Below are 13,522 nucleotides of genomic sequence, written 5' to 3'. Positions count from 1 at the left end.
AGAAGGTGGTCCCTTTCCTCTTGGCCCGCTGAAAGCCCTTTCACACAATTGAGTGGCTGGCTCAGCTACATCACAGAAACAAGTGTTGGTGTGGAACTAGAGTCAGATCTGCAGATGTGACCAGGTGAAGGCCGACGCCGTTCCTGTGCTGGAGGATTGTAGAGGCAAGCCATCCGGCACGTTCGTGAGCACTTTTACTCGTACCCAACTTTTTATTTTATTTTGAGGTTTGTAAAATTCGCTTCTGGAGCACTCGGACGCCACCAGAGGTCGCTTTGTTCCCCCGCCCCCTACCTCCTGCACATCTCTGGTCAAAGAGGAGGCAACATGATCACAATTAAATTGTACAGCTGAGAGAGAAAAATAAATCCTGCTTAGTTTATTAGACAAAATATAAAGTATTTATATCCCAATGTTTATTCACAGTTTTTTTTCGTATAAACACTTTAATATACAAAACACGCTGTATATAAACTATGCAAGAAGATGAGAAAACCTCAGATTCGGGTTAAAAGATCACATCTGCTTCTGAAATCCGGAACAAAGTGGGTAACTTTGACAAAGACAACCTAAAAGGCAAACCGGTGGAATATTAAAAGGGACTGTGCGTTAATTGTTATTTTTAAAAGGATAACGGTCTGAAGAAGTTAAGACTGGCGATGACCCACCAACAATATACACTGTAGATATTGTTAGAAGCGGGACGTGTGGTGTTGCAGGAGGAACTGCTGAAACATGCAGACGAACAAGGAGCAGGAGGCCATTCGGTCCCTCGAACCTGCTCCATTAGTAAGATCATGACTGATCCGACTATAACCTCAAACCTGCATCTCGCCTACTCTCCGCCCGCCACCTCTTTAACAGGAATCTATCCAGCTCCGCCTTCAACATATTCAAAGACTCTGAACCACGGCAAACCTTGACAGGAGAAGGTACAGTGTGTTCTCAATAGGATTTCCCTCCCCCCCACAAACATCTTTCTTACAGGTTGTGGATGTACATTTCTGGCAGACGACAGATGCAAGAGGCAGATTTTACGAATATGTTCTATTTCCCCGAGTACTAGATTGAATTAATTCTCTTAAATACGAGCCTTTTCCTCAATCCGCGTCTTTCCTCAGATTTAGGTCTCATCCCTTCAAGCTCTGGTATTGATAAATAGATCATTAGAACCGGTCAGCATGCGTTTCCAAAAAACAAACCTCGGAGGTTCAAACACCTGGAGATAGTTTTGCAGAAGGCAGTTTACACAAGGTAATTGTTTCAGTGCACGCTCTTGTAAATTGGAGTAATTTAACACCGATCAAAAGCAGGGTTTTCGTCAAAAAGCTATTACACAACACATGAAAAATACCCCCAAAAAGTACAAACAGTGTGTGTAGAATTGTAGTGAGTTGACACCCACCATCTCCACAGCTTCGGATTAGATTTCACTGGTTCTGGGCTTCAGCAACAAGTAAAAACGTCGAGATACATACATTAAAATTTTATTTTAAAACAAGAGTACATCGCCAAACCGGCGAACCTTTACATACACATTGCTCTTCGGTAACCCTGCAAGTGAATGTGGAGAATATTCCTCTTCCACACTGTCGGAACTAGTTTAACCAGGTCATTGTATCAAGTGTGAACAAATCAGCTGGTTACTAGTTTGAACGGGCCACTATTTTAATCAGGTCACGGCATCAAGTGTGAACAAACCAGTTGATTTACAGACTACATATATAACCAGGATGTGGAGATGCCGGCGTTGGACTGGGGTGAGCGCAGTACGAAGTCTTCCAACACCAGGTTAAAGTCCAACAGGTTTGTTTCGATGTCACTAGCTTTCGGAGCGCTGCTCCTTCCTCAGGTGAACCATATATATATAACCAGGTCACTATACCAAGTGTGAACAAACCACTTGGTTTAGGGAACACACTGTTACTCGTTTAACCAGGTCACTAGTTTAACCAGGTCACAATATCAAGTGTGAACAAACCAATTGGTTTACAGAACACGCTTTTATTAGTTTAACCAGGTCACCATATCAAGTGTGAACAAACCAATTGGTTTACAGAACACGCTGTTACTAATTTAACCAGCTCACTAGATCAATAGTATTATCCAACCGGTTGGTTTACAGGCCGAGTATTGGTGTGATACAGTAGGAGCAGTCTAATAATCATCTCTGTGTGTACATGTGTGATTTGTTTGGGGTCTCAGATATTGACAATATTTACACGTTTTGACTAAAAGCTCCACTTTGCCCAGATTGCGGCTTGTTTTTGTTTAAAGCTGTGTGATAAGTAAGGAACTGAATGGTATCGGGGGATCTTTTCTCGGTTGCATTGCATTGTATTAATTGTCGAAGCATGTATTAACATCGCGATAATTACTATAAATTAATCCCTTGGGGGGGGGGGGGGGGGGCTTTCATTTACACCACAAGTATTGAGAACATAGTCAGACATATAGGTTCACAGCACCATCAAGGCAGAAATGCATCATCGCCCAGGAGAGAGATCCCAAGGAACCAGATGAAAGTGCAGAATGTCAGGCGGGAGCGGAAAACGTCCAACTTTTGCAAATCGGATTGCGGTTGGTATTCGCCTCTTCTCATTGGTCCGAACCTGCACGGTCTCTCTTTTTTGACTCCAGCCGGGTACGGCTGTTTAACACGAACTGTCCTTCTGCAAAACAGGCACCAGCCCAGATCTGGTAGTGAGCGAGTGCAGGAGGAGAGCGCCCACCCAGCGGAGCTGGCCGGTGGCTCTTCCCGTGGTCGGAGGTCGCCGTCTCCGCCAGGGACCAGATCTTGGGTCTGAGTGCTGGACTACTGTCTTTGGGCTCGGTGCTGAGCGCGGATTGTACCGTGCCTCCCTCCTCAGATGCCCACTCGGATTTTCTTGACTCGCCCTCCTCCAGGTTTGTCCTCAGCTCACCGCCTGACTCACGGTCTGGCACACCTTTGACTAATGTTGTGCCCCCATGTGCCGGGCAAGGCGCCCCCGAATCCCCCTTGTCTTGGTGCCCGTCGGTGGTGCCCGCCTGGTGTTGCTCCGGATCGGGCAGATCTTCCTCCTTCTTGTCCTCCTCGTCCTCGCTTTCGCTTTCTTCCTCGTCCGATTTCGTTTTGAGCACCCACGTCATTTTATTCTCTTTCTTCAGCCGCCGCCTGGCATTAGCGAACCAGGTGGAGACCTGGGTCAGGGTCATCTTGGTGACGATGGCCAGCATGATCTTCTCGCCTTTGGTTGGGTAAGGGTTCTTCAGGTGCTCGTTCAGCCAGGCTTTCAGAGTGCTGGTGCTTTCCCGGGTGGCGTTCTTGGCTCTGCCCGGATCCCCATGCGACATGGGCCGGTAAGGAGAATAGAGGGCGCCGGCTGGGGAGAAAGCAGCCTGGGAATAGACACATCCAGCCTTCAGATCGTAGGGGGACCCCTGAAAACAGAAGCAAAATTGTGAGCTTATCTAATACACGCATTAGAATATAATATATATTTTAGTACAAACGCGATTTCGTACAATTTAATGTAATGCACACTATTTATTAGAGTACAAACTAGGATCCATCTCAACTTCTCAACAAGGTTACCTGTGAGAAATATCCCAGCGTGAAAGGCCATGTATCACATTAGAATACCTATATTCGGACCTTGTATCACCAATCTAAATTGGAATAGTTTGTGTCTATCACACAAATAGACGAGTGGGTGTTTGTTATGTCTGGAGCCATCGTGGTAACTGACAATTTGACATTGAAATAAACTCATTTTGAAGCTGCCACCAGTTCTGAAGCCAATCGCCTGAAGTCAGCGAAGACACGGCAGCGATACTGTCGAGGTAGAAGATTCGTGAGGCTGCTTTGAACCGCAACCATCTTTTTTTTAAAATTGGAAACAGGCCGGACATAGTGCATCATCGCACCATTCCCTTAGGGCGGTCCAATATATGTATGGATATCAGGCGGAGGGAGATCTGCTTTCAAATCAGGTAAGCACCGACTGGCAGTCACATCTTGCACTTGCTTCTTATTGCTTCAAATTGCTTCTTACACCGAGTATACGTGGAATAAATTTACCTGAAATGCTAACTGTTTCCTTCTCACAGACGCTGCCAGAAAACGGGGGATTATATGTTAAGGATTTTGAAACGCCGCGTCTTGAACTTTATAATTACGATTGAACACAACGTTTTAAGCAAACATTTTCAAGTTTGACTTTTCCATTTTCAGTATGTCTGGATCCAAATCTAGTCCTATACTTTACTGCACAGTATATGCTGTATGAAATAAGTTGACTATTTTTGACATATTCAGTGTTGATGTACGTATTAAACGGAGAGATGAATATGAATGTTTATTAACTTGTGCGGTACATTACTTGGTATCGCTAGAGTACTGTATTTAAAATGTAAAACTTTAACCTGGTATCGATGTTATTAACATGATTAGTTTTATATTAACTGGCGACGTTGTATGAACATCAAACTCAACCGAAGGTGTGGTGTTGAAAGAATGTCTTGTGACGAGGCGAAAACTCACTCGTGTTGAATGGAGGAAGTTTGGCGGTGAGGAGGGATGAACTTCTCCACTCGCAGACTGATCCCCTCCTGCTACCCGGTGAAGTTCAAGCATTACAGAATTTTAAAAAACTTTAGCTCAGAGGGATTTTAAAACTTTAAAAATACAATTAGAACCCAAAAAGGGATTTTCAAGCTTTTAAAAATAAAAATAAACCCAAAAGGGTATTTTCGAACTTTTAAAAAATACAACTAAACCCCAAAAGGAAGTTTCCTTACCAGATGAGACAGATGCCTGAGATCAGGATAGGGCTGGAGGCTGTATCCTTGTGGAATGGGGTATGTCCCCGGATATCGGGCCAGGAGTGCATGGAGAGGCGGGGGCACCCCGAGACTCAGAGCGGGAGAGCCCAGCATCGCCGCCTGCCGCTCCACAAATAGGGCCGGCAGGCTGTTCAATGCAGATCCCTTCCCGGCGGCGACTACGTCTCCATATCCCAGCTGAGGCATAGCCATAATGCGGTTCAACCTAAAATCACTATCAAACTATAATCCACCTTCTGTCTCTATATATTCCCTTCTGTCCACTCCATTGGAGAGCGCCGGCGTGATTGACGGGAGCCTGGTAAACGGTATTTACATACGATTAGGGAGATTTAACCAGTGAAGAGCCGAGCTCCCAATCAGCAGACATCCCACTTCAAACTTCCAAACAGGCTGGAGTTTCTTGGGTGATGGATGTCGTGTTTTCACACAGGCTGTGAGAACACAACACCACGGGCTATACATGACCTGACAGTCTCAAGAAGCAAAATAATCTCATCTTTCACTATTTGCACACAGGCTTAAACGAGACAAGGCAATAGGAAGATTATCTCTTAAAAAAAAATAAAACTAAGCAGTGTTTTCAATTTACAAGTGCCCTGAAATGGTTAACACCGCTGTGTGTGAGGAAACGGTCCACACGCTGACACACGCTTCCCAGTCCCAATTGTTTTCGGATCCTAATTCACTGCATTTATTGACAAGCTATTTCGCTTTTTATTTTATTTTTATCCGCCTATCAGCGTTTTCTCTCCCGTCTTTTTAAATCTAATATTTTATTATAAAAACTCGGCTGGAACAAGCGAGGGGGCACTGGATTGGAACAGAGAAGGTGTTCAGAATAACAGTGGGAAACAAGTGGGGTTGGTTGTCGTTTAAACTGCATTGGCGGGGCTGGAAGACACTGTCAGGAAAACACCTCAATCTCCGTCTCAGCCTCAAATCCACGGCAGTGTTACAGTCATATCAGCGCTAATCATTCCAAAGCATTGATAAAGGTTGTTTAACCAGAAACCATTGTACCATTGCTAATCTGTTTATTAAAAAGGCTAACCGAGAAGATGTGGGTTCCCACCGATGAGCCCGATGGCAGGGGGATGAATTGACTTTACACCTTTTGAGTCTCAACTGGAAAATTATTAAGTGCCCGAATACATCTGAAACTAAAAGTGCTTCGACGTTGTTTATTGTTAATATTCCCCATTATAGTCCATTAAAGTGCTGCAAGTTAAAGTTGCCGGCTGACATTATTGGTCAGCCCACCCGTCAATGAAGCCTTCATGTAAAACAAATCGGACAACTCCGTTAACACGTTCACATTTCAGCCAGAATTGAAAACACGGAATTGTCAGGGGATTTAATTTATAATTTAAAAAATTAAATACAATTATATGCCCAATTCCCCCCCCCCCCCCCCAAATAAAGGGGTAATTTAGCGTGGCCAATCCACCTAACCTGCACATCTTTGGGTTGTGGGGGTGAGACCCACACAGACACGGGGAGAATGGGCAAACTCCACACGGAGGTGACCTGGGGCCGGGATTGAACCAGGTCTTCGGCGCCGTGAGGCGGCAATGCTGACCACGCGCCACTGCGCCGCCAAGAGGGGAACATTTTGAAGGTTGTATCTGGCCCCACCCACTCCCACACCCCTTTTTGGTTTTCTGTTGGATTTATGAATGGCATTCGCTCGCCATTGGGTGAAAGGAATCCCACTAATGTGTAAACGTTTACCTCAACGCCACCACTTCTGAAAATGGGCCGACTGGAGGACCCTAAAAATTGTGACGATTCTATCAATCTTTGCTAATGAGTTTCCTGTAACTGAGGTTTAATTATCTGTCTCTCCATTCTGCTGTCCTTGGGTAAGTTGTCGAGTGTATTCTGCGACCCGTCTCGGTGATCCTTTCATTGAAAAGTCAACAGTAACTGTGTTGCAGCTGCCTCCCTGAGGACTGCCAACTGGTGACCAGTTCCGGAGAATGTGCTTCAACCCATTTCAACCAAACGTTGCAAATCGCAGATTGGTATTGGGAAGGTAATCTTGCAGTGATCTTGTCACCATATCAGTTTCCCGCCCTCAAGGTCCCTTGCATGCTTCAGCTATCTGGAAATGAACCGATTGTTTGTCTTCCCTTCTTTCATATATCATGGCTCATTTTTATACTGTAAAAAAAATTGAGGCACACTTATTTTTTCTGCCTTCTTCCCTTACTGGAAACTTTAAATTTAGAGTACCCAATTCTTTTTTTCCAATTAAGGGCCAATTTAGCGTGGCCAATCCACAAACCATGCACATCTTTGGGTTGTGGGGGTGAAACCCACGGAGTCATGGGCAGAATGTAAAAACTCCAGATGGACAGTGACCCGGGGCCGGGATCGAACCCAGGTCCTCAGCACCACTGCACCACTGTGCCACCCCGGAAGCATTGGTTGTTTACTTCTCCCTACTTTCTTTTTTACGACCATTCCCCGTCTGTCTCAGTCCTTTGAGGGTTTTTACACCCTCTTCGAGTTTTCCCTTAATGTGCAGGCACATGGGGACCTTTTTCTTCAGCTCCATGTCCCGTTGGTCATGTGCAAGAGCCTGACCAACATAAACAATCTAAACCATGCATGTGCCACTCTTTCCAAGGTGGCGCATATGTGGGAGGCCAAGGATTATTCGAGTCTTGAAAATGCCAATAACAGAGCTGAAGACCAAGGTCAGTTTTCGTTTAATTACATGAATTTTGAATCATTTTCAAAATCTTTTTTCACAGCACACTTGAGGGGGTCTTCGCAGCACACCAGTGTGCCATGGAAAACTGTTTGGTAACCGTTGTTATAGAGGACTTTGGAAACAGAAACGGAAAACAATGGGAATCATCAGCAGGTTAGTCAGGATCTGCGAAGAACACAGAAGTATCTTTTTAAATAAATTTAGAGAACCCAATTCTTTTTTTTCCAATTAAGGGTCAATTTAGCATGGCCAATCCACCTACCCTGCACATCGTTGGATTCTGTGGGTAAGACCTACGCAGACATGGGGAGAATGTGCAAACGCCACATGGACAGTGACGCAGAGCTGCGATCGAACCTGGATCCTTGGTGCCATGAGACAGCAATGCTAACCATTGTGCCACCGTGCTGCCCCGGAGTACACAAAAATCGGCGTTTCAGATTTTATGCCCTTCCCCAATTGAGCTGAGTGGTCAGCAATTGAGTGGGAATGGGACGAAGGGGACACGTGGTGTGTCTCATGGATAAGGTGAGTGCTCTGAGGGCCATGATGTATTGGTTAACAAGCAGAAGCAAATACTGTGGATGCTGGGGATCTGAAATGAAAACAGAAACTACTGGAAATGTTCAGCATCGAGTTCCATGCTAGACTTCAAACGTTAACCTCTGTTTCTCTCTCTGCTGATGGTTTTTTTCAAGCATTTTCTGTTTGACTTCCCCCTTCCCTGACCCAAGAGTTACAGGACCAACCCCAGCCCAGCTAATTCAACACTGATAGTAATGAAATGGAGGATGTTTGTGATCAGCTATAACCTCCATTCGACTTCACTTTTTTCAGGTCTTGTGATTTATGAGGCACACACTGTACATGTCAGTTTCCATGGCTAGTTTTTCCTTGATGAGATCGCCAGTCAATTGACAGAGTGTAGCCACCTGGGTTGGCCAACTCCCAATGTAAAATGGCGAACAGCAAAGGCTGCAGGGAAATTCAGCCAACACAGGCAGAAACCAGCAGGTGCAAGTTTACTGTGTATTAAACTCTGCAAAAGCCCAGACAGCATCGATACAAGCAGCCATCTGCATAATAATGTAGCAGCCATCTACATACTAATAAGCAATCCCCGGGAACAATCGCAACATTTGGAACAAACAAAGCTAAGCCAGACTCCCCGGCGCCAGCAGGAGCCAACAAAAAAGAGGTTAACGGACACCTCAAGACCACCCATCGATCAGGGAACCGCTCCAGTATTGAACAAATCAAACCAAGCGATTGGAACAAAGTCCGATCACCTAGAACCAGGTACAGGGTCCGCCCCGAAAGGCGGGAAGCCCCTGGGGACTATAAAGTTAAGCCCCCAAGTTCAAATCGTTCTTCTTGACAGGGTCACTCAGCAACGCGAACCAACCCTTGAGAGTGAACTGTCCAAGCTGCCGCATCACTGAAGTAAGTCTGAAGTCGACGCTCGCTACGAGACAGGCGCTCCTAGCTACCAGTCCATACCGGCTTTGAATCCCGTAGTTTCAGAATCTGAACGAAAGGCCATTTGTTCCCCTGACCTGGTGGGCCAGTCCGAAGCTAAGTATAGGCCTGTTAGTTGTGGAAGTAGCTTAGAAGTAGAATTTACGCATGAGTAGTGATTTACTGTGTATAATAAATGTGCTTTGATTTGAATCTTACTAACTGGTGTGTTGAGTTATTGATCATTACTTGAACTTGAACCTCGTGGCGGTGTCATAAAGGTACCTGGCGACTCGAGAGCAAAGGTTATAAAACAGCCAATTGAACCAACCAAAAGTTAGCAACAAGAGGTTACCCCTTCAGGGGCCTCTCCCACTCTTACCAATGCTGGAAGGATTTATAGGTTGATAATCACCATGTTTGGCTGCATTACCAACACACCCTGCATAGCCTCCAATTCCTGGAATGGGTCTTGAACCCAAAGCATGTGCTCGGAAGCCAGGACACTTCCCACTGCACCACAAGATTGCCAGAATCTCCATTAGTGATAGTATAAATAGTTATTACGCTTTAACACCAACTGGAATCAATCATAGAATCCCTACCGTGCAGAAGACCCATCGGGTCTGCACTGACCCTTTGAAAGAGCACCCTACTCTAGGTCCACTCCCCTGCCCTATATCTATGACCCAACCTAACCATTTGGACACTACTGGACAATTTTATCACCTAACCTACCCATCTTTGGACTGTGGGAGGAACCTGGTGCACCCGGAGGAAACCCACGCAGACACGATGAGAACATGCAAACTCCACACAAACAGCCACCCAAGTCCAGAATTGAACCCGGATCCCTAGCACTGTGAGGCAGCAGTGCTCACTATGCTGCCTTACCACCCAAGAATGCACACAAATTCATGAAATGATGAAGGTGGAATCTATATCCTTTGCAAAATGCCCAGAAGCTCTCAAATCCACTTAGGCAGGTCTCTGTTTCTGTTTAAATAAAAGCAGAAAACTATGGATGCTGCTAATCTGAAATGAAAACAGAAAATGCTGGAAAGACCCCACAGTTTTGGCAGCATTTGTGAAAAGAGAAACAGAGTTAAAGTCCATATGACTTGCTATTTTGGTTAACCCCAATTCCCGGGCACCATCGTCATTCTGAAGGAGAGTCATATGGACTCAAAACATTAACTCTGTCACTTGGAATGTCTAGTGTCATGAATTTGCCTAGCCACAACAGTAAAAGAAATTTAACAAAACATAATGGGATACGACATGCCGAGAAACAGGTAGAAATCTGCCTAGAGACAGCGGGAGCCAGTATTCAAAAGGCTGGAAGTGATGGGTCTCACTTGGAAGGCATTTTAGATACAAAACACATGTGAATAGCTTCTGAGTAGAAACAGTTTACATAGACGATTGAGAAGGTCAATGAGGTGTACATATGATCTATGGGAAGCAAGAGATGAAATTGCAGAGCCGTTGGCAATGATCTTTTCGTCCTCACTGTCAACAGGGGTGGTACCAGGGGATTGGAGAGTGGCGAATGTCGTGCCCCTGTTCAAAAAAGGGACTAGGGATAACCCTGGGAACTACAGGCCAGTTCGTCTTACTTCGGTGGTAGGCAAAGTAATGGAAAGGGGACCGAAGGATAGGATTTCTGAGCAACTGGAAAGACACTGCTTGATTAGGGATAGTCAGCATGGATTTGTGAGGGGTAGGTCTTGCCTTACAAGTCTTTTTGAATTCTTTGAGGAGGTGACCAAGCATGTGGATGAAGGTAAAGCAGTGGATGTAGTGTACATGGATTTTAGTAAGGCATTTGATAAGGTTCCCCATGGTAGGCTTATGCAGAAAGTAAGGAGGCATGGGATAGTGGGAAATTTGGCCAGTTGGATAACCGATAGAAGTCAGAGAGTGGTGGTGGATGGCAAATATTCAGCCTGGATCCCAGTTACCAGTGGCGTACCGCAGGGATCAGTTCTAGGTCCTCTGCTGTTTGTGATTTTCATTAATGACTTGGATGAGGGAGTTAAAGGGTGGGTCAGTAAATTTGCAGACGATACGAAGATTGGTGGAGTTCTGGATAGTGAGGAGGGCTGTTGTCGGTTGCAAAGAGACATAGATAGGATGCAGAGCTGGGCTGAGAAGTGGCAGATGGAGTTTAACCCTGAAAAGTGAGAGGTTGTCCATTTTGGAAGGACAAATATGAATGCGGAATACAGGGTTAACGGTAGAGTTCTATGCAATGTGGAGGAGCAGAGAGATCTTGGGGTCCATGTTCATACATCTTTGAAAGTTGCCACTCAAGTGGATAGAGCTGTGAAGAAGGCCTATGGTGTGCTAGCGTTCATTAACAGGGATTGAATTTAAGAGCCGTGAGGTGATGATGCAGCTGTACAAAACTTTGGTAAGGCCACATTTGGAGTACTGTGTACAGTTCTGGTCGCCTCATTTTAGGAAGGATGTGGAAGCTTTGGAAAAGGTGCAAAGGAGATTTACCAGGATGTTGCCTGGAATGGAGAGTAGGTCTTACGAGGAAAGGTTGAGGGTGCTAGGCCTTTTCTCATTAGAACGGAGAAGATTGAGGGGCGACTTGATAGAGATTTATAAGATGATCAGGTGAATAGATAGAGTAGACAGTCAGAGACTTTTTCCCCGGGTGGAACAAACCATTACAGGGGGACATACATTTAAGGTGAATGTGGAAGATATAGGGGGAATGTCAGAGAGTACCCAGAGAGTAGTGGGGGCATGGAATGCACTGCCTGTGGAAGTAGTTGAGTCGGAAACATTAGGGACCATCAAGCAGCTATTGGATAGGTACATGGATTACGGTAGAATGATACAGTGTAGATTAATTTGTTCTTAAGGGCAGCACGGTAGCATTGTGGATAGCACAATTGCTACACAGCTCCAGGGTCCCAGGTTCGATTCCGGCTTGGGTCACTGTCTGTGCGGAGTCTGCACATCCTCCCCGTGTGTGCGTGGGTTTCCTCCAGGTGCTCCGGTTTCCTCACACAGTCCAAAGATGTGCAGGTTAGGTGGATTGGCCATGATAAATTGCCCTTAGTGTCCAAAATTGCCCTTAGTGTTGGGTGGAGGTGTTGACCTTGGGTAGGGTGCTCTTTCCAGACTCAATGGGCCGAATGGCCTCCTTCTGCACTGTAAATTCTATGATAATCTATGATTAATCTAGGACAAAGGTTCGGCACAACATCGTGTGCCGAAGGGCCTGTTCTGTGCTGCATTTTACTATGTTCTATGTCCTATGATAATGTCTAGAGTCAAGGAATTTGATAGGGACAGACAGTCAATTACACAGATGGCAAAATCAAAGTGGAACAACGGAATAATTGACTGGACTCACAGAAGCAAGGCAACTAGTAGGCTCAGAAGTACGCCAGCCAGTTTCCAGCCACCAATTCTGAAGGCCACTTCAAAGTCTTAGAGCCAGGGCAGTGCAGAAAACCTTCATAAAGACAATTTAAGTATCTTCACTGGACAGGAACAAGATATTTCACAGGCTTGAGTTTCATCCTTGTGTTGTGTGGTAACTTATAAGCTGGTAGTAACTTATAAATTTATTTAATTTGGATGTTGTTTGGGGAAACGGGGAAGTCTTACGGAGTTCAGGGATCGTAAGTATATTTGGGAATAAAGGGTACATTCTATATTAACTGCATGTGTATTTAGTAATTCATAAACCTCAATTGCCTTAGAGTAGAGCAGTCCTGTTCATAAGCATATGCCTTTATTTTTATTAATATCTTTAATAATTGTTACACGACTGGGCTACTTATTCTCACTGGGTTTTCACTTGTCTCCTCAAACTGGTACCCTCACAGATAACAGATAATGTGCTCATGACACTGGAATATTTCTGTGTAACAATTCCAAAATCATGACTTCAGTACAGTGTACAGGGATTGGGGTACACCAAACCAGGGATATCCCTGGGAACTGGAGGGTATAATTTGCAATTATTCAATATCTTTTAACAGTGGAAAATGTGGAACTTCACACTCAAAAAAATAAATAAAATCTCAGAGTCAAAGAACAAGAAATTACAGGAGGCATCCAATAGTGTGGTCGAAAAGATCAGTTTTGAAAAGAGGAGAGTTGCGGAGAGTTATGGAGAAAAGTGGAGAGTTGCAGAAATTTAGAGAGGAAATTCTGTAGCAAGGAATAATTATCTTTGCAGAGGTGTGTTTGGTGGTTTCTTAAAAATACTCAATGACTGTGACCTGCTTCCTCCAGCCGGGATATTCACCCACAAAATAGTTAGCACAGGGAAAAATGTTCCCAGGCATCTTGGCATCATTTCCCTCAGTAATCGTGTAGAACTCGATGTCATGAGCATCCTGGGGTTTTGACCAATTTTAGCTGTCTCCACTTCCTGTATAGATCGACTGATCCTTACTCTCACTCCCAATAGCACAGTAGTCATGGAAGTCAGCCACCCCCACCCCCGGGCCTCCTTTTTATAAATATAAATTTTAGAGTACC

At 44.9% G+C, this 13,522-nt stretch overlaps 1 protein-coding gene across 1 annotated transcript; it reads right to left on the bottom strand.

The window, feature by feature from the left end:
- Window positions 1–364: 364 nt before the first annotated feature.
- On the bottom strand, window positions 365–5,524 carry LOC140428307 (iroquois-class homeodomain protein irx-1-B-like). Its single transcript, XM_072514645.1, has 2 exons — window positions 4,783–5,524; window positions 365–3,423 (listed from the first exon to the last, which is right to left on the bottom strand). The coding sequence occupies exons 1-2, from the start codon at window positions 5,017–5,019 to the stop codon at window positions 2,599–2,601; spliced, it is 1,062 nt and encodes a 353-aa protein (XP_072370746.1). The 5' UTR covers window positions 5,020–5,524; the 3' UTR covers window positions 365–2,598.
- Between the last annotated feature and the right edge of the window lie 7,998 nt (window positions 5,525–13,522).

This window comes from Scyliorhinus torazame, chromosome 8 (genome assembly GCF_047496885.1).
Source record: "Scyliorhinus torazame isolate Kashiwa2021f chromosome 8, sScyTor2.1, whole genome shotgun sequence".
NCBI classification, from domain to species: Eukaryota; Metazoa; Chordata; class Chondrichthyes; order Carcharhiniformes; family Scyliorhinidae; genus Scyliorhinus; species Scyliorhinus torazame.
The sequence above is the reverse complement of the archived record's forward strand: the minus strand, read 5'-3'. Positions and strand labels throughout refer to the sequence as shown.